Source organism: Piliocolobus tephrosceles, chromosome 2 (assembly GCF_002776525.5).
Source record: "Piliocolobus tephrosceles isolate RC106 chromosome 2, ASM277652v3, whole genome shotgun sequence".
NCBI lineage: Eukaryota > Metazoa > Chordata > Mammalia > Primates > Cercopithecidae > Piliocolobus > Piliocolobus tephrosceles.
The window spans coordinates 171,659,590-171,680,447 of NC_045435.1; the positions used below are offsets into that span (position 1 = coordinate 171,659,590).

Below are 20,858 nucleotides of genomic sequence, written 5' to 3' on the forward strand. Positions count from 1 at the left end.
ATAATTTAAAATCCACCATCCAGAAATAACTATCTTCAACCTTTGACAAATAGTTTCTAGACATGCTGGAGGATTTTAAGGGTACAGGTTTACATTTAGATAGATCATTTATATGTAACTTATAGATTTAGGTAGCTGGTGAGTGGAGTAGAGCAAGTAATTTTAACCTTCTCTGAACCTCAATTTTCCCAACTCTAAATCAGGGGTAATACCCATTAGTTTACCCTTTTTGGGATGGGGCTTGGATTAAATAAAAACCTCAAAGGATTCTAGAAGGCATTAAAGAGAAGTTATATATGAAAGTACTTTATTAATTTTTAAAGTACTCTATGAATTTAAGATATTGACCTTGTTCTTGGAGTGATAACCTGTATTATCCCCTCCTTATTTGGGAGAAGAGGAGAATTGGGAAGAGGTGAGATTTTTGTTGACTCTATAGCAACTCCACACTAGCTCTCCAACTTAATTTTTTTGTTTCTGAGATACTACTTACAGGTTCCACATTTAGGTAAGTAAACTGCTTTGATAGGAAAACATCAATAATTCATATTTTTCACATATATTTTGCAAGCTAGTTAGTAGTTGCTGTTTATTAAGGTCTGATTTTATGTCAGATTTGCATCATTGTATTTTAGCTGAATTTTCACAGGAACTGTGGAAGCTAGCAAACAGTACAACTACATTATAAATGAGGAACCTAGGATTGGGAGATGAAGTGACTTTCTTCAAGCCAGTCAGTGAGTAGGTGGAAGAGTCTGGATCTCTTCCCAAGTCTCTCTGAATTCCAGAACTAGGAGTCTTTTCTATAAACCATTGCTGCTTTATTCATTAACTCTTTAGCAACAAAGGCAGTTCATTCTTTTGTGTAAAGAAAAATTTAGCTTGCTGCATATTGGACGGATGACTTTGGAATGGATCTTATGTTTCACTTACTCTGCAAATAGAGTAAGTGATGGGCATGCAGCGATTACACAGGGAATGGCACTGACATGTGGATAGAAGATGTAAGACCAAGTGGATGTTTATTGGGAACATTGTTCATAACTTTCACCCTTCTATTCCAGGAGAGGGCAGCATGTATCTATTAAGAAGCAGGAGAATCATAAAGTTGCATTTTTTTTTAATGTATGTTACATTCCTTAATATTAAAAGTGTTCATTGGGGCTGGGCACAGTGACTTATGCCTGTAATCCCAGCACTTTGGGAGGCCAAGGTGGGCAGATCATGAGGTCAAGAGATCGAGACCATCCTATCCAACATGGTGAAACCCCGTCTCTACTAAAAATACAAAAATTAACTGGGCGTGGTGGTGCACACCTTTAGTCCCAGCTACTCGGGAGGCTGAGGTAGGAGAATCTCTTGGACCCAGGAGGCAGAGGTTGCAGTGAGCTGAGATCGTGCCACTGCACTCTAGCCTGGTGACAGAGAGAGACTCCGTCTCAAAAAAAAAAAAAAATATATTCATTAGAACACTATCACAGTTTGGGGAAAAAAGAAGTAAATGGTCGTGAAAACAGATTTGTGCTTATTAACAACATGAAATGTTACAATAGGAACTAATTTGGGAAAACATTGGTGTTATCCTATCAAACAATCTTTATAAATTAGCTTCAGTATAGACTTAGCTTTAAAAAAAAGTATTTAAATGATTGTACTTTTCTTTAGAGGACAGTAGAAATCGATTGCAAAATAATAGAGTAATTCAGCAATGAAATAATAAATCCAAATTTCATGTGGCTGATGTAAAATAAACTTCAAAGGATTCTAGTAAGGAAAAATAAGTTACAACCATACAGAAGCCTATGGATTTAAGAGATTGATTTTTTTCTTTGAAGTTATAACATTTTGTTATCTGAACTAGCTTCTTTTTTTTCTCCCTGAGATGTAGTCTTGCTCTGTCACCCAGGCTGGAGTGCAGTGGCGCGACCTCAGCTCACTGCAACTTCTGCCTCATGGGTTCAAGCAGTTCTCCTACCTCAGCCTCCTCAGTAGCTAGGATTACAGGTCCATGCCCGGGTAATTTTTTTGTATTTTTAGTAGAGACAGGGTTTCACCATGTTGGCCAGGCTGGTCTCGAACTCCTGACCTCATGATCCGCCCACCTCAGCCCCCTGTGCTGGGATTACAGGCGTGAGCCACTGCGCCCAGCCTGAACTGGCTTCTAATTGGTTGGTTAAGTAAGAATAGATTGAATGGGCCGGGCGCGGTGGCTCAAGCCTGTAATCCCAGCACTTTGGGAGGCCGAGACGGGCGGATCACGAGGTCAGGAGATCCAGACCATCCTGGCTAACATGGTGAAACCCCGGCTCTACTAAAAAATACAAAAAACTAGCCGGGCGAGGTGGCGGGCGCCTTTAGTCCCAGCTACTCGGGAGGCTGAGGCAGGAGAATGGCGTCAACCCGGGAGGCGGAGCTTGCAGTGAGCTGAGATCCGGCCAGTGCACTCCAGCCCGGGCAACAGAGCGAGACTCCGTCTCAAAAAAAAAAAAAAAGAATAGATTGAACGAAAGACAGAGTTTCAGTTCTAATTCACATATTCTTTTCTACAAACAGAAACATTGTCAATTGTTGCTGTGGAACTAGAACTGAAGGATTTCATGAATGTTCTCCCAGAAGATGGTACTGCAGCATTTTTCTTGCCGTATCTTCTCTATTGCAGTCGAAAGAAATCATTGACTTAAAGGTATCATTTGAAAAATACCATAATGGCATTTGAGACTGAATTTCTAAAAATTGAATGCCAAAGTACAAGTAGAGGAGTTTTTGACTTTATATATATCACACACACACACATTTATGATGCAGATGTTTTCAGACTGCTTACCTTACCCTGTAGTGGTAACTATTCATTTGTTAACTTACGACCTCGATCAGTTTAATTGTCTAGAATATAAAAAGTCTTTAAGAAATAAGAATTCCTCGGAGAAGCCATATATTTTTTAAGGTGGGGATTGACTTTTATTCCAAGGAACAACATCAGTTCACTGTTGTTGGAGACATGACAATCATTTTCATCCCAAGAACACTTTAAGGAAACATTTTGCAGGTATGCTTGAAAGAATGTCACTAACTGGTCCAGAATTTTATCTTCTTGATTTTTCCAGATTTCTCTATGTTTTTGAGAACGATGTTAATGCTTTGCCATGGTAAAAAATTTCAAACCTCATTTTTTTTTGTTCCTTTTCTCGTTACTTTAAGAAAACTCATGCTCTGTTTCTCTGAATCAAATGAAGAAGTTTACAGAGCTAACTTTCTTCTTGTCTAGCTATTAACATTATTTGTCAAATGCATGTTTTTTTCAGCCAAAGCCTTGTTTCCATTTTTTGTTGATGTGTACTCTTGCTGTTTTAGCTAGCGTGTATGTGAAAGTAAATAAATATATCATTGTGTTCACAACCATGTGTCTTTATTTATAACTTCTTGTTTAAAAAATTTTTAGTTCAAGTTTAGTTCATTGATACTATCCTCTGAATGCAGTTAAGGCTGGGCAGAAATTCTACTCACGTGACATCTGCCACAGGTGTATTTTGAAGCTTTTCTTCTAATGGCAATGTTTATCCTTACCAGGATTTGATATATAGAATTGTTTCTCAACTCTGCTTTTCAGAGTTGGACATTCCAGATAACGTCCTTTAGACCATCTCTTCAAGGGTTCACAAAACTCAGATTTGCGTCATTCTATTTTATTTATTTTATTTTTATTTCTTTCCCTCATACCTTGCCCATTCCCTCTGAATATTAGGTGTCATGTCAATGGCATGTTAGAAGGATCAATGGGAAGGCAATGATTGAAAACGTTCCAATGAACCTTAATAGTGTTCCTTTGAGGAGCACCCAGGAGAATATCTGGTCATAGATCTTTTTTTAAATGCAGTTTTATACAACCCTAATAGTGGTGATATGATTAGACTATATGAATCCATTTTATTAACTAATGTACAAGTGTCAGTCATGTATCATTATATAGTCTGTTGATCTTTCCATTTGCAAAAAATTAATAGTTTTCCCCCACAAATGCACGAAGTTGTATTTTTCAGTCTTTTTTTAATGTTTATAGTCATTCCAAAGTAACATTCTATTTTACACTTTCACATACACTGTTATGAATCATTGGTTTTTCTCTTTTTTCCACTTATCACCAATTTATTTCATTCAGCCAGACTTGGTGTCTATAGAAAAAGAAATTTTAAGACCATTATTAAAAATAATAATATGGTTAAAAAATTAGTAGATGGTTCTTTAAATGTATTCTAATTTTTTAATGTTACTTTATTCCTGATTCATTTATATTTTTCTATTTTTTATATGTTTAAAAATCTCTCATTCTATTGCTGCTTTATTTAAAGAAAGATTACTTTCCTCCCTACAAGATCTTTATTAATTGTAGAGGGAAGATGAATAACTTTACAATGGAGACACCTGGCAGACACCACCTTAACCAAAGCTTGAAGTTAACGAGTAATGGAACCGATCAGTATCTTGTGCCTCCTGATATGGTGTACTAAGAAAAACACAACGTCGTGCCATGATAGTCTTGCCAAAAGTACATAACCTAAATCTAATCATGAGGAAACATTAGATAAACTCAAATTGAAGGACATTCTACAAAGTTGCTGCCCTATATTAAGGAACTATTCAGAGTAAGGGAGACTTAAAAGACATGCCAACAATGCAGTACATGATCCGGGATTTTCTTTTTCTATAAAGAACATGAGTAGGATTATTAGTGACGTTGGAAGAAGATCTCTAGTTTTTAAATCATTGTTACTTTTCTGATTTTGATCATTGTATTGTGGTCATGTACAAGAATATTCTTGTTTTTAGGAAAGATGGTTGTATGTGTCTATACATGTCTGTATGTATACATACAGAGGGTGAGCATGAGAGGGAGACAGGAAAAAGAATGAGAAAGCCAATGTGGCTACACGAATCGTTAACATTTAGGGAATCTGGGTGAAAGGTATATGGGAATCTGAAATTATGTCAAAAAAAAGTTTTAAAAGTTTATCTTCATTGAATTAATATGTTGTTACATATTCAATAAGCAAACTATTGTATTGGATTTGGGTACTTAGCTAGAAATACAGAATACATAGTCCCTGCCGGTAAGAAATTTAAAGCTAATCAGACTTTTCTAAGACTCATAATTAATGTAAACTTGCTCAAAGCTTTATTGGACTTATTTAAAGATGATTCAGACTGATAAACTTAGCTACTGATTTTATGGGCCAAAGATAGTTCAAACTATCTTTTTTTATTCACTCTGCTTCTTTCAGTCTCATGCAATACTTTTTCTCTTTGCAAAAGTCAAATTTCTCTTTAATTCTTTATCCAGTGTTGATTTTTCCTTCATATTTGCTATTTGTTCTGTAATTTGTCCTATAGCTTTAAAAACTATCTCAACTTTCTTAACCAAGCAGTAATCTCCCTCTTCTTTCACGGTTGTCATACACAGGAGGAATCTTCTCTGTGGCTGTGTGTGTAGGGTTACCCTGTAGTACCATACTCTGCATGCCAGGCATTTGCACACATGAATTCCCCAAATGCCTCCATGTTACTTACTCACCATTATTTTTCTGAGCAAGACTATCCTTTTGTGTGGTTTACATGCAACCACATGTAAAGTGTTATTTAGTGTTATTTAAAGACTAAAGTTTTCTTTCTCATCATATTTGGCTCTCTTCACCTTGTTCAAGTTATTGGCATTAAATTTAGTGGCTTGTCAGAGTCTTTGATATTCTAGTGTTATCAGTGACTGCTCTAATAAAAAGGGCATTAATGTAAATAGTTTTTCATGATATAAGTTGTTAGTGTAAGACCCAGGAGTAGAAATTAAAACTTTTCATTTACACTAAAGGTTAACCCTTCAGAGCTTTTTAAATCTTGAAATATATTTACATTTATATTTTCTTTATTTGTATGTTCCCTTTTTTCCCCATTTTAGGGAGGGAAGACATAGATTGGTTTTCTTTACATAATTTCCTCCTTTTGGGTTTACCATTTCCAATTACAACAATCTTCAACTTGAAAGACCCAGGAAAGACCAAAACCTGCAGCCACAGTGCAGGAATCCTACAAAAAAAAACCTGTTTATTTTTCTCATTTTAAGTTGTGTGTGTGTGTGTGTGTGTGTGAGTGTGTGTGTGTACCTACACATGGGGAGGGTTATTGCAGGGGTTGGGGAGCAGTGCATGTAAATTTTGTTTCTTCCCTGGATCTTTCACAAACAATAATCAGTAAGGTTCCTCCTTTCCCTTGGAAGCACAGAAAGACACTGCCTATTTGAAGTTACATTATTTGGGATTGTCTTGGGCTTCTTTTACATGGAGGTGCCATCTAGAAAAAAAATTGTTTTTTTATTAAGAAAGAAATTAGATTTTAAATGTGTCGTATGTAAATAGTGGTTTGTTTCTTGGTAAATAACATGACTCTTCCCTTATATCAGCTTTAGGTATAATTACACATTTGTATTAACTTAGAAATGACTGGTGCTGTTACAAGCTCTGGCTGTCAGGAAATGAGCAGTATCCCTCACCATTTAGCAGGAAAAAAATCCTGTTTGGAGTTAGAGAAGGAAGAAATCAGTGCAGCAGATTCACAAATGCTTCATATTGATGCTTCATATTGGGGGAAGTATTTAGGAAAGTAGTTCCTTTAATTATATCTTTTATATATGGCTTCGAGAATTACTACCTGGATATTCACCTTCATTTTGTAGAACAGTGTAAGTGGTTTCCATTCCAGCATGAATGTGGTCAGTCACGTGGCAGTGGAGTAACCAGATTCCAGGTGCTCTTGGAAACATTTCTAGGGTTTGGTATGTTCCAGGGAAAATGTCAAAGACATCAGAACTATAAACGCCCCTGTGCTTAATTAGAAAAATGACAAATAATGTATAATATTGTATATGAGAGTTCACTCATGTCATTTGTTAATGGTCAGCTCAAGGATATTGAAAAAATGGATAAATCTGTTTTTAAAAAAATTGAGTTTGTTTCTGTGTTTAAAACAAACGGTAAAATGTAGTTTTTGTCTTCCTACTAAGTCTTTGATATCCACATCAAGTGGGTGTGAAGATGTGATGAGAATGAATTCATCAATCAGGACTACCCACAAACCTCCTATACCTTGATTCTGGTTTGCCTGTTTGTCATAGCACTTAAGCTACACAAAAGGAACTCAGCTGTGGCTCCATTTCAGCCCTAGCCTCACTTTTGCCGAATCTATCCTAGCTTGTCTGTGAAGCTTTAAGTCAAGGTAAATAATAAAGGAAGCAGAAAAGGAGGCTGATGAAAAAGACAAAAACCAGAGGCACTTCAGGGAATCTCAACTGGAAACAATAGTTGGGTGCTAATAGTCTATTTCTACAAGGATAGAATTGAAAGCCCACTAAAAATATAATATATCTATGTAAAACAAAATGCAGAGAACAAAACAGGCTTTCTGCAGTATGCTTTTTGTTAACTGCTGCATTTTCTAAATTAGCCCAAAGCATAAGGAAAAAGCATTTCCAGGAGGGCCACTGGCTTCTGCTGAAATCAGTACTGAGAAAGAGCAGAAGTAAGACTGAGATGTACAGACCAAGTTGCTTGTCACCTAACTAATCTTGCTCACCTCAAACCATTTAAGATACAGAACTTAGAACAGGCAGGGCAAGGGTTATAATAAAGTCTTGTGGTCTCTACTCTTATCCATCATTATGTGAACATTCCTACCCTCTTTGTTAGCAATTCCACTCAGTTGCCTTAATCAGGAATCTGTGAGCAGAACTCCATGAAAATTCAGTTAAAAATCCAAATCCCAGGAAGAGCTCAAGGTGTAACAAAGGCTGGTGTGTCTGTTGAAATTGCTGTGCCTTATATAGTCATCCCTCAGTATCTATGGAGGATTGGTTTCAGGAATGCCCCCATACCAAAGTCCATGGATGCTCAAATCCCTTATATCAAATGGCATTTCCCATATAACTTACACACATCCTTCCATATACTTTAAATCATCTCTAGATTATTATAATACCTAATACAATGCCTACAAATCATTTCATTTCCATGGATTCCACATAGTACTCAGTGCAGCAAATTCAAGTTTTGCTTTTTGGAATTTTGCAGAATTATTTTTTCCTAAATATTTTCAATCCATGATTGAATCCTGGATAGGGAATCCACGGATATGAAGCACCAGCTATACTCTTTGCAGCTTTTAATTTTTCATAAGTCTCTCTGAGGAAATGTTTTCTTCACTTGTATTAAAACATTTTCAAACAGAGCAAGAGTAATTGCCATGGATAGCTCTTACCTTGTATTGGAAACTATGGCCATGAAAATGTACAGTGTGTAAGTCTATTTCATTGCCCATTCCCATCAGATACCAGTTGACCTCATCTCCCACGTGCATTGTGAGGCCTTGTAGGTTTCCAAACATTCTTCCATTAATAGCTAGGGAAAGCATATGGTTTTATGTTACTTTTCAGGATATTTTAAACCAATGGCTATTTCAAAGAAAATATGATTATTAGGTTAATGTAAAGAATCTTTTTGATGTCATAGGACTTATTTTACTACAAATGAGGGAAATCGATACTTTAAAGTGAATAATATCATACACTGCTTTTCTAGGCACTTTGCACCAAAAGTCTTAATCTTAATTGTGGATTATTTCAAAGGAAATGAGATTTTGGAATTGGAAAATAAATTAGCAAAAGATTTTGAGCATAATCCCCTTTTTGTTGTGAACAGAATTCTACCTCACCTACAAAGTGAAGCAGAAGTGGTTTATTTTAAGACAAAACAAATGAATAGTCTCCAAAATAATTTTATTTGAAAGGGAAAATGATAAAAAAGTAGAAAAATTCTTTTAGAATAATGTAACATACCATGCATTTTATTGCTTTCTATGAATTCCTCATCATCTTTGTTTACTTTTTCGGGGTGATCAGAGTATGTTTTGATGTTGTCATCTAAGTACCAAGATTCATTCTCATCAAAAACTAGAAACAGAAGGGCAAATTCCAGTTTCTTTCTGGGATTGAATACTTTCAAGTAATGTCTTCGACAAACAATCAGGGGGCCAATTAATCCACTGTGGAGATCCTGGAAACAAGGAAAATCTTCAGTAACCCTTGTGATGTAGGTCAGGATTTCAGAGAACTGAGACTTTACACCCACAGCCTCTGGAATTTTGGAGAGACTGATTGAAGTAGACTTTGCCCAATGTGGTACTGCCAATTCAGTAACTTTTCACTTGAAGTAGTTAAATTGGAACAATGATGAGTAGTAAGTAGGTCATGTGGTGATGCTGACATAACAGAATGTCTGCAGAGGCAAAAATTAACTCCCCCAGTGAGCAGTGATTTTAAAAGAATCCCAAATGAACAGTGTTGGTTTGTTCTGTAAACTTATGAACTCTTGAGTGTGAGCCAAGCACTATGGCAGTCTCTAAAAAATTCATAGATGAATGAAATGTATAATAATAAATAGCACCACAAATACCAAATTTACTCATTTGTTTGAGCCAGAACTCTGAATTATCAAGGAGCTACTTCCCTCTGGCTCACTCAGGCACTTCACCCATCTATCTATAACTCACTCCGTTTCTTTTCGCCCTCCTCACAGTAGAGGTCCTTGAAATTTGCCTCATGTATTACAACGGGCTCCCAACCTCCAGTCTATTCCCTCTCCAAGCCTGCCATCATTCCACCGGAATGAATGATCTGAAATGCAAATATACTGCCATTCTTTGTCAATTTTTCAGTGGCTACCTGTGACCCACAAGACAATATCGAAACTTCCCGAATATGATCTTGAAAGGCCTTTGAGCTGTATCATATTAGGAAATGTTAGATTTTTGTCTTGTGTGTCATAGGTAGCAGCATATTTGCTAAAGTAGATTGCAAAACAGCTTATTTTCCTAGGATTTTAACATATAATTGGACCACAGGAAAATGCTAACCTCATCTCCCTTCAATTGTGTGTCTGTTTTGGGAAGTGTCATAAAACAAATGATTTACACTTTACCTTAACTTGATCCACAGTTGAATAGTAAGCCCATGGAATACAAGCAGAATCCTCTGTTCCAGCTCCAGATCTTTCTGGGATTTTCCATATGTAAGTGAGAGTTTTACCTAAATTCATCAAGTGTTAATGGATCTGGTTGTATTTGGTTTATATTACACACACACACACACACACACACACACACACACACACAGCCTGGATAACTAGGATCCAGGAACTGGAAATGTCAGTGTAATTAGTTTTTAAAAATTGTAGTACTCAAGATTCTTTTCAGGAATTTAGTTTTAAGACAAACTAAACATTTTGTCATTTTTTTGAGTTAATTATAAATTAACTAGCTATAACCCACTTGCCATACCACGAAGCTAGGAGGTGCACTTCCAATATTACAATTTGAAAAAACTTTGCAACCAATCTCTTCTTAGCTTGAAGTATGAAGTATGTTTTCCTAATATACTTTTTTCTCTTCAGATACCAAGTGATTTTTCCCCAGTGGCTGGCACCTTTCCCATAATCTTCTCTGCAAGTGTGTATCTGGACTATGTTGTGTAATTCCCTCAGCTTCAGCATGGTCTTCCTTTCCTTGTCCTCTCTCACAATCATCCTTAGTGAGCTCATGATTCCTGGCGAGGAGCCATTAGACCTCTTGATCTCATGAGTCACCGATTTGCCACAGTTTTGTTTACCCCCCCCTCTGGTCCCTCTAATTCGATCACACCATGTGCTGCTTTGTCACTACTCCCACATACAGGACATAACCACACCCTGGGCCTTGGCACTTTGAAGACAACCAGTTGCTTCACCCTCCTACTTTGCCAAGGCTCCGGGCATGTGCTCTGGGCTTTTCTCCAGTCTGATCTGTGTTTCCAGTCACTTCAGGGCTTCCTGTGCAACTGCTCACAGACCTCGGCTTTTGGCCATGCGCACTCACCAATCCCAGCCACACTCATTTTCCATCCCATTTATTTAGACCACACCATTACATCTTCATGCTCTCACATTAACCTGCCAGAGTCTGACAGACATTCACTAGAGAATCAAGCAAGATGACAGAGATGATCTCAAGTGATGTGGTAGACATCTTACTTTTTCTTCAAGCCTCAGTCTGAGCTGTTCCTACGTCCTCACCCTTTTTCTAAGCAGAAAATTTCGCTAGAATATAAAGTATTGATTCACCACCTGCACATATTACTGTCTTGCCATCTCTGCTTTTACTTATTCTCATGAGCTGCAAAATAGCATTCCCTTCTCTTTTCCACACCCCTTTACAACCTGCTCTTCTACCAGTGGTCAATGCCCAAAACTTTGGGATCATGCTTGACTCCTCTCTTCCCTGACACTCCCTAGTGCCCATTTTCCAGCAGGTCCTTTTAGCACCACCTTTAAAATAGAACCAGAATATGATAACATCTCACCACTTCAGCTGCTTCCACCATGTTCCAAATCTCGATGATGATGATGATGATTATTATTATTTTACCCAGATTATTGCAATGGTCCTTAACTGACCCCAGATTCTGTCCTTGCCGCCTTATGGTCACTTAACCACACATCAGCCAGAACAGCCCCTTAAAAAGTGTCCATCAGAACATCAGTCTTAAATCTCGAGTCTGAGGTCCTCCCTACTCCATCTGGTCCCAGCTCTTCCTGGATATCATCTCTAGCATTCTTTCCCTTGTGTGCTCTTCTCTATCCTCTGGTTGCCTTGCTGCTGCTCAAACACACCAGGCATGCTCCTATCTTCAGGGCCTAGAATCTTTGTGTACAATTACCTGAATTTCATTACTTCTCAATCTTTAAGTGTTTTCAACAATGCCACCTCCTCAAGGAAGCCCTCCTGACCACTCTACCTAAAAGAGCACCCTTGCTACTCCCTGGTAAGTTATTGAGAAATAGTCTTTTCCTGGAAGCCAGTTTTATAACTAATAGAAGAAAAATATGGTTCTTGTTAAAGAAAATGCTCACCTATGTATATGATCTGTTTAAGATTTTACTCTGTGTTTATTAAAGAAACATTTGATGATCCCCTAATACATGCCAGATACTGGACTAGATAGGGGGAATTTAGAGTTCCAAGTAGCAGCCTCTGGCCCTTAGAACCACATGTGCTGGAGGCAGGCGTGGGAACATCCAGCCACATGCGGTGTGGTAGATGTCGTTTGAGCTGTGTTCTAGCTGAGCGAGGAGACAGCATCTCTCTGATTCACCCTTGAGGATTCATAGATGTCCAGTACCTTCAGGTTTTTCTCTTAAGCTCTCCTGTGGACTTTTTTTAGTATGAACATGTGCATGTACTTGCATACACACAGACACCTCCTTGTATCCCCTCTTCACAACTACCTCCCTTTTCACTTTCTTGGTCCAGACTCTCTGTGATGAGAGTAATCTATGGAAAGGCTGTATACCCCTGTTAAAATGACACCCCCCCCAACCCCACACCACAAGTACCTGGTAATGTTGGAATAACTGTAGAACTCTCTGTTTGTACCCCATGGGCATGTATTGAGTAGGGCCTTGTGGCCATGTTTTTAAAGATAATTTTGACTTTGTCTCCAACATCTGCATGAAGTTGTGGACCTGGAAAAAGTGAAAAGGAAAAGTGGCTTGTATTATCTGTCCAAGCAGAAGGTTTAACTTAGTAATAAAAGCAAAGATCAGCAAAGATAACTTGTTTCTCTCCCCATGGGTTTGTGCTGTAATACTCTTGGATTTATACTGCATCCCAGGGAATTTGGAATCAATACACTGGAAATAAAGATGGAGACCATTTGTTTATCTCTTAAGAGTTCTAGGGGAGGTTTGGCCTGAAAGTCCTTTGCAGAGTACTGGTCATTTAATCATGGTGGGTTGGATATCTGACCAGGAGTCATTTTGCAGCCCTTGGTGTGGGGATACCCCTCCCATTTCTACCCTTTATCAAATCTTAGCTTGTCTCTTGTCTGGTAGGATTTTTGTGCTCCAGGAACAATGCCATTTTGCCTTGGTGTCTTAGTGTAGGGGTTGAGGATAACCAAGCCTCAGGGGAATGCTGACCGTATGGGAACACAGTTGGGTGGGGATAGGAGTGGGGACCCCTGCAATTGATAGTTTTAAAGAAATGTCTCAAGACCAGTGTTGCTCGAGATCTAGACATTCTGTCTTAAAGTGAATCCTAAAAAATTGAAGGCAGCTTTTCCTCTGCTTTGTGCAGTGTGTGGTACCATTTTTTCTTTTATTTCCTGTTGTAATTAATTTCCTTTTGTATATTTCTTCTTGTAATTAATCATTTATATTTTAATTTTAAAAGTAAATAGCTATAATTTGCGAGAAATGAGTAGGATGATGGGGAGAATTTGGTTAAGAATTTCATTAGGGCCAGGTGTAGTGCCTCATGCCTGTAATCCCAGCACTTTGGGAGGCTGAGGTGGGTGGATCACTTGAGGCCAGGAGTTTGAGACCAGCGTGGCCAACATGGCGAAACCTCATCTCGACTAAAAATACAAAAATTAGCCAGATGTGGTGACTCATCCCTGTAGTCCCAGCTACTTGGGAGGCTGAGGTGGGAGACTCACTTGAGCCCAGGAGCAGCAGGTTGCAGTAAGCTGAGATCACGCCACTGCACTGCGTCTTGGGCGACAGAGCGAGACTCTGTCAAAATACAGAATTTCATTAGAAAATAGTTTCTGGAAACTTCACTAAAACTACAGGCATCAATTCGATAAAAACAAAATATATATAATTTTATCAGTATACAGGATAATACATTGTTTCTAAGAGAAATAAGTAATATTTTACTATGCCATGTTATGTAATAAACTTAAGTCTTATTTTATTAGATAACTAATTTTTAAATTTTTATTTGAACAACTTTGATATATGAACCAAGAAAACGAAACCCATAGATATGAATTGACTGTTACTGCAGGTAGCATCACATCATTAACCCACACCTAATAAACTGGAGCTATTAACATACCTAGAATTCCCAGATGTTCTTCTTCAGCTTTTCTCTCCACTGGAACACGGAACGTGTTATCAGTATACTGCCGATACACAACTTTCTTGTACTTTGAGCCTATGTAAAACTCTTCCTTATCTAAAAATGCATTTGAAACACTTAAAAAAAAAAAAACAAAACAAAACTAAGGTTAGTATTTGTCTTAATGAAAATGTAACAAGTTTTAAACTTTAAATTTTGAATAAAAATATAGTTTTTATTAGAGTAATTATAGTAGTTTTTAATCATCACTCTTCTATCCAAGTAAGAAAGAATAATAAGACTTTATGTGTGGTAGAAGGCACACCTAGCCATTTGAGTGTAGTCATCTGAGTCCTGGCCTCTACCCTGCCACTAGTGAAAATTTCCTCTAGCTAGTCACTGCGTATTGGAACTTCAGTTTTTTCATCCCTAAAATGAGATATTTGAACAGATCATCTCTAAGATTACTTTATAACTCTAAAATTTTATGAGTCCAGTATTTCTGATTTATAGGAACTGAAATGGACATATTTTCCCAGGCATTCCCTTTTCCTGAAGTTTTCATTTCTAATGGCACCTGTAGCCTTTTAACCATTTTACCCCAATTACAAAATAAATGTTTACTCCTTTACACTGCAAATCATACTCACTACTGCTGTCAAGCTAACTAGGTAACCACTGGTAGCCACAGGTCACCAGTTGTGCTATGCACCCTGGATCTGAACACCTGCCCACCCCAATCCCTCAGATCATCTCCATGCAGTCAGTGCATGATGTAAGGAGGATGATGGAGAGGAACGTGCTTGGAAAAGTATGAAGAAGGGGCTAACTAGAAGTGATGAGTGATGCTGCTCTAAATTAATGTTTCTGAAGCTCTAATAATCATCCTCCACTTACATCTATTCATACAGAATTTATTTTGTACTTTTCCATAATGCACATGTTACTGGTAATGTTGTGCCATATTTTCCTGTAAGTTCTTGGAGGGTAGAGACTATATCTGCTATATCACCTTTAAGCATTTAAAATATTCCATACATTACAGTTTTAAGAATGTGAAATGACTGTTAGACTAACAATGAAAACTCTGAAGGAAAAATAAGCAACAAACTGTTGCTAAGGGGAATAATATTTCTGCTCTGGATTTGGGAATTAACTTTTGTTAAGTTTGAAAAGAAATGATACGTGAGGGCACATGAATGTGAGAAGACACTGCAGCAGAAAAGAAAGCAAGACTCCAAAGGATCAAAGGAGGTAAATGGAAATTTTCCCTTAAGGAAATTGAGAGAAACAGAAATGAATGAGGACAAGTTCCTAGGAAGTGTTTTGTTGTTGTTTTTGTTGTTGTTATTGTTTAATGCAACTTTTTTTTTTTTTTTCTCTAAAATTTGGTGTAATTCTTACTTCTCTGAAAAGGAAACCTAAAATTACAGCTGAAATTGGGAATCAGAGTCTGGAGAATTACTTCTGCTCTTGTAAATGATGCAGCTCCTTCTCCCACTGCCTTTGTGGGGAATAATCCCATTCCACCTCCACTGCTGCGATATAGTATGTCCTCTCTCCCAGGTAGAAGGTGGAATCCTCAGACTGCTGCCTGCATCGGTTCACAGTATATTTTTGCTTCATGCCGCCTGTGTAATGATCAGTTGTAAGGCATTCAACATTAAAAGTCCCTGGAGTGGTAAATAAGAAAACATGTCACTTCTTTGCTAGTGCCCTCTGGGGCTCTCCACCTTCCTCAGAATTAATGCTGAAGTCCTTATTGTGGTCTCAGTTAGGTGATCTAGCTTTCCACACCTCTGATTACATCCCCTCCTGCTCACCCTGCTCCATGCACCAAGGCCTTTTGCTGTTCTTAGAACAGGTCAAGTGTGTGCCTGCCTTGGGACCTTTGCACTTGCTGTTTCCTCTGCTGTCTCCCCAAAATATCCTCATGGTTCAATGTCCTCATTTTATTCTGGTCTCTCCTTAAGTAGCACCTCCTGAGAGAATCTTGACCCTTTCCCCTCTCAGTCACCACCCCCTTCCCCTGCCTTATTTTTCTTTATGTACTTATAATCACTTGACATACATGCATTAATATACTTGCTTGTCTGTCTCCCTGCATTAGAATTGCAGCAACATAAGACATCTTATCTCTTTCGTTCATCACTGTATTTACATTTGTTGAAGGGAGGAAAGGGTGACACTGGATTGGTCTTAAGTTTCAGTGGCATATCGTAAACCAAATAAAGCCTGAAACAAGCTAGCATATTTTCACATTTTGATTAAAATTCTTTCTCTTCTGTTTTAGTTTGTTTTACTCATTCAGAGCCAGGTCTGTAGATGTCTCTGAATCTGCATGGCTACAATGCTAAAATAGAATATTCACTTGCAACCAACAAGCCTCTACTTACAGCCTACATCTAGGCTACAGAGACATGAAAAGTTTAGGTGCAGAATATTTATGGGAGTCATTCCCCTTCTAGTCTGATTTTCCAGCTGTCTTTAAAAGGACCATAATCTAAAAAGGGATCATCTTGAGGAGGCTTTGGAAGCGGAGAAAAACCACACCCTGTTCTTTTCTTACTCCACATTCTCCTCAGTAACTACGAAACAGACCCATCTGGTACATACTTCAGCTGATAGTAGCCTGGACTTGCTCTTTCAGAGATAGGAAGGCACTTGGGAGGCTTGGGGAAGGAATAAGTTTATCGCCCAACACATTCTGCTACAGAATTTTAAACCAAAACTACACAAATTCATCCACTAGAGACTTGGCTTTAAATAAATATACCTTCCGTGTCAGGCCACATGAGGAGTGTAAGACTTGTTTGAGGGAAGAGGTTTACTGTGTCTCTCCGTTCTCCTCTCCACAGATATGTGTTTCCTGAAAAGTGTATTCCATGTACATCGGCCTCATTTCCAACGCTGAATAAGTACCACACGACCGAATCTCCTTTGCACATATTGAGACCAGGCTGATTCCCATACATGAATCCATTCATGGCTATGAAAGTTGGGAAGTAACATTTTGGAAGTGGTTTAGATTCTACTACATGATAACCTCACAGACTTTCCAGGACCAACTTTGTTTTTTTAATTTTTAATTTTTAAAAGACCTATTCAGGCCTGCCCACGCTTTATGTGTCAGGAGTGTCCTTGCAACTCCTTGCCGTTCCTGGCACTTCCAGAGCAGACGCTGGCTGCAAGGACCAGAGCTGAATGCCTAGTTCTTGAAGTTCTATGCTAGCGCCCCTAGCAACGTGGGAATCGCACTACTCTTCCTGGCTAAAACAATGATTCTGTCATTTCCAGTTCCTTAAGTGATTATATTTGTGAGCACCCAAATCTGCGAATTATAACAGCTTTTTCTGTGCACCATATACTGGGAGTGTGTTGCTGTTCTAGATGAAAAAGTCTGTAATTCATCTTGAATAACAGGGAAGGTCATATGTAGGAGGTTTTTTTCTTTATCTTGCATATTTAATTATTTTTGATGAATAATATTCTCAGTGCTTCCAAATATACAAAAATGCAGAATCAAAAGAAATATTTTAAAGATTGTGGGTAGCATGACTAGTACCTAGCTTGAAAATATCAGTTTGTAACACAACTTTACATGTTTTTCTTCTACTAGCTACAATAATTTTTACTGATGTCCATTAGTGGTGTGGGCTTTTTGAATAATGAACTCACTGTCTCTGAGCTCTAACCACTTTATAGAATTACACTAGGTATTAAAAAAATCTAATATTAGACTTAAATAAACATCTGTGGGGGTATTCCAGGGCACTGGTCATTTTTTGAAAGCTCCCAGGTGATTCTAATGTGCAGTCAAGGGTTAGAATCATTGAGGGCTGAGATCATCTCTTTCTGCATATTGAATAATCAAATGAGCCTGTCATTATTGAGCCACACATGAGAAAAGCATCTGATCCAGTAGTTTTCAAACTGTAGCGTTCATCAGAATCACCTGCAGAGTTTGTTGAAAATAGATTGCCGGGATCCATCTCCAAAGTTTCGGTCTTTGTAGTTCAGGGTAGGGGTCCAAGAATTTGCATTTCTAATAAGTCCCTCAGTGATGCTGAGGCTACTGATACAGGGACCACACTTTAAGGACCATTCATGTAATTGACATATCTTGAATTAAGTGAAATAATGACTAATTGACTGACACATCAAATAACCAATGATATTACCTTCAGGACACTGTTGTCATCATTTATTGAAAAATAATTAATGAGCAAAACTCTTCACATTTTGGTTTAGTTAAAAGCATTACATATGCAGTACTAAAATAACTTTGTAGATTGGTGGATGATGTAGTACTTACAGTGCATTTTATTAGATTCCTGAAAGTCTTCATCTTCCTTATCCACCTGATCAGGTGCAGTTGTAAACATTCTAATATTATCTTCCAGGAGTAAACTCTCATTCTCATCAAATACTGTGGGAAGCAAGTAGAACTCCTTGTCTACATCTTTCTGTAAATCAAAACAAAATGAGATGAAGACGGAATGAGTAAAACAGAAGACCTCCATGTGCACAATACTATTTGTGCACAAACACGCCTAAGGGAAGGAATGAGAACAGAAGTTTCTGTTGCTCTTTGTAAACTAGGATTCATGAAATATTTCAGTTCACCACCAGAGCTTTCTTTGGTATCTGTTTAGTGGATTCGTGGTTCAGTATAGTAATCTGAGCCTCTCTCTGCATCTAAGGGTTCTAACTCTGCCTTCCTGCTCACATTGCACATACCAATTGAAGCCACCAGAGGAAAAAAAAATTGTTAAAATACGAGAGAATATGGGTCTGTGCTGGAAATCAGGGAAGATGCCATCCACATTCATGAAAACCAGAAGAATTTCTGTAAGGCAGAGCAGGATGGAAGCAGATTTGAGGAAGAAATCATCCTGGATGAAGAAATAACCTCCCAATGAATTCCAACAGAGATTCAAACAATCTCCAGCCAGCTGTTCAGACATTATCACCTCCTCCCACTTCTCCCAGTGGGGGGGAAAAAAAAAGGAAGCAGAAATGCTGTCTGGTCTTTGAAATGATTCCGTAGTTCAGAAGACGGCAGTCAAAGGAATCAAAGCAAATGAGCCCCTGAGAATAATTGACTCTCAAAGGAGAGAATAGAGATTATTGCCTGTCTTTCCCTTGAGATCAGTCCTTCAGATACATGATAAGGTGATTATCAAATTGAAAAAATCGAACTAAAGCAAAGACCTGAAGGTTAGATCCTGCAGAGAACTGAATCAATGATGAAGGTGATCTAAAGAAAGCTCCCATTAGCTGGGTGCGGTGGCTCACGCCTGTAATCCCAGCACTTTTTGGGAGGCCGAGGCAGGCAGATCACGCGGTGAGGAGATTGAGACCATCCTGGCTAACACGGTGAAGCCCTGTCTCCACTAAAAATACAAAAAAAAAAAAAAAAAAAAAGCCGGGCGTGGTGGCGGGCCCCTGTAGTCCTGACTGCTTGGGAGGCTGAGGCAGGAGAATGGCGTGAACCCGGGAGGCGGAGCTTGCAGTGAGCCGAGATCGCGCCACTGCACTCCAGCCTGGGCGATAGAGGGAGACTCTGTCTGAAAAAAAAAAAAGAAAGATCCCATAAATCGGATGAGAGCATTTGAAGATGAAAAATATACACATTGTAATAATTTTAGAAAGAAGTTATAAAAGGAGGAGGCACAATCGTAAGAAATACTAGTGGAAGTGTTTGCCACCACAAAGGGAAAAGACTAGAGGATTCAGATTCAAAAGCTTCCTGAAAACAAGACAAAATTAATAATAGAGATCTATACCTAAAAATGTCCTGGTAAATTTTCCATTTTAAAAATGCTATCATGAAAGGAAAAAATCAGGTTGACATTGAAATTACCAAGTACAATAAATGCCAGAAGAAGGTGAAGTAGCATTTATCTTTTTGAGAAAAAAATATTATGATACAAAAATGTAACACCAGGTAAAGTACAACAAAAGTCATTTTCAGATGTGTAAGGATTCCAGCAGGGACTGGTACAATCACCTATATACTGATCAACAGAGAAAACTTTAGTGAAATGTTTTCAGGCATGTTTTCTGATCATAATGCAATAAAATTAAAAATTACTAGTCAAGGACAAAAAGTAAAAAAAGAATGTCATTTTTGATCCAAATAACTCTTAGATCAAAGAGAAAATGAAATGTTGAGATAACAAATCTCAAGTAATTGAGATAAAGTAATGTCTGTGAGAACGCTGTAAAGAAAAATGTATGAAATGTAAACATATAAACTAAGAATCTGAAAAGCTTTTTATCTTAAAACCAAATAAAAATAAATGTAAATATCTGAAAATTTTTTTAAATTAGTTACAGAGAAAAATTAATAAAGACAAAAGCATAAATTAACAAATTTAACACAGGTAAAATGATTAAACCCAAAAATATATTTTGTGAAAAGACCAGAGAAATATGTAAATCTCTGGCAAATCTAATAAAAAAGGTGGAGAGAACCAAAAAATACCACATTAGAAATGAGAAAGGAATATAATCACATATATAGGGAAGAAAAACATAAACCATTATATGCAATAAGTGTGATCAACTGACTTAGAAAGAAGTACCTGACTAGACCAGTACTCATGGCTGAAATGAAATAGTGATTAAAAATATAAACAGGCTGTGTGCAGTGGCTCACACTTGTAATCCCAGCACTTTGGGAGGCCAAGGCAGGCAGATCACTTGAGGTCAGGAGTTCGCCACCAGTCTGACCAACATGGCAAAACCCCATCTCTACTAATAATACAAAAATTAACTGAGTGTGGGGGCAGGCACCTGTAGTCCCAGCTACTCAGGAGGCTGAAGCACGAGAATAGCTTGAGCCCAGCAGGCAGAAGTTGCAGTGAGCTGAGATCACACCA

At 37.9% G+C, this 20,858-nt stretch overlaps 2 protein-coding genes across 6 annotated transcripts in view; one reads left to right on the forward strand and one right to left on the reverse strand.

The window, feature by feature from the left end:
- The window catches only part of HPS3 (HPS3 biogenesis of lysosomal organelles complex 2 subunit 1), a 45,638-nt gene extending 42,242 nt beyond the window's left edge, over positions 1–3,396 (forward strand). For 3 of the 4 annotated variants that reach the window (XM_023215401.2, XM_023215402.2, XM_023215403.2), the window contains one exon: positions 2,554–3,396. In XM_023215401.2, coding sequence (XP_023071169.1) covers positions 2,554–2,681 — 128 coding nt within the window. In that variant the 3' untranslated portion in view covers positions 2,682–3,396. The remainder of the gene's footprint in view (positions 1–2,553) is intronic. The other variant, XR_002732264.1, reaches the window with a different exon arrangement.
- Positions 1–20,858, reverse strand: part of CP (ceruloplasmin) — a 62,036-nt gene that overhangs the window by 7,472 nt on the left and 33,706 nt on the right. Inside the window, exons 10-19 of one of the 2 annotated variants that reach the window (XM_023215395.2) lie at positions 18,287–18,437; positions 16,748–16,960; positions 15,437–15,644; positions 13,969–14,108; positions 12,462–12,590; positions 10,014–10,120; positions 8,873–9,089; positions 8,296–8,435; positions 6,706–6,868; positions 2,936–4,169 (exon numbers count right to left, since the gene is read on the reverse strand). In XM_023215395.2, the coding sequence (XP_023071163.1) occupies positions 4,153–4,169; positions 6,706–6,868; positions 8,296–8,435; positions 8,873–9,089; positions 10,014–10,120; positions 12,462–12,590; positions 13,969–14,108; positions 15,437–15,644; positions 16,748–16,960; positions 18,287–18,437 (1,485 nt within the window). In that variant the 3' untranslated portion in view covers positions 2,936–4,152. Of the gene's footprint in view, positions 1–2,935; positions 4,170–6,705; positions 6,869–8,295; positions 8,436–8,872; positions 9,090–10,013; positions 10,121–12,461; positions 12,591–13,968; positions 14,109–15,436; positions 15,645–16,747; positions 16,961–18,286; positions 18,438–20,858 lie in introns of those variants that run through there. The other variant, XR_002732263.2, reaches the window with a different exon arrangement.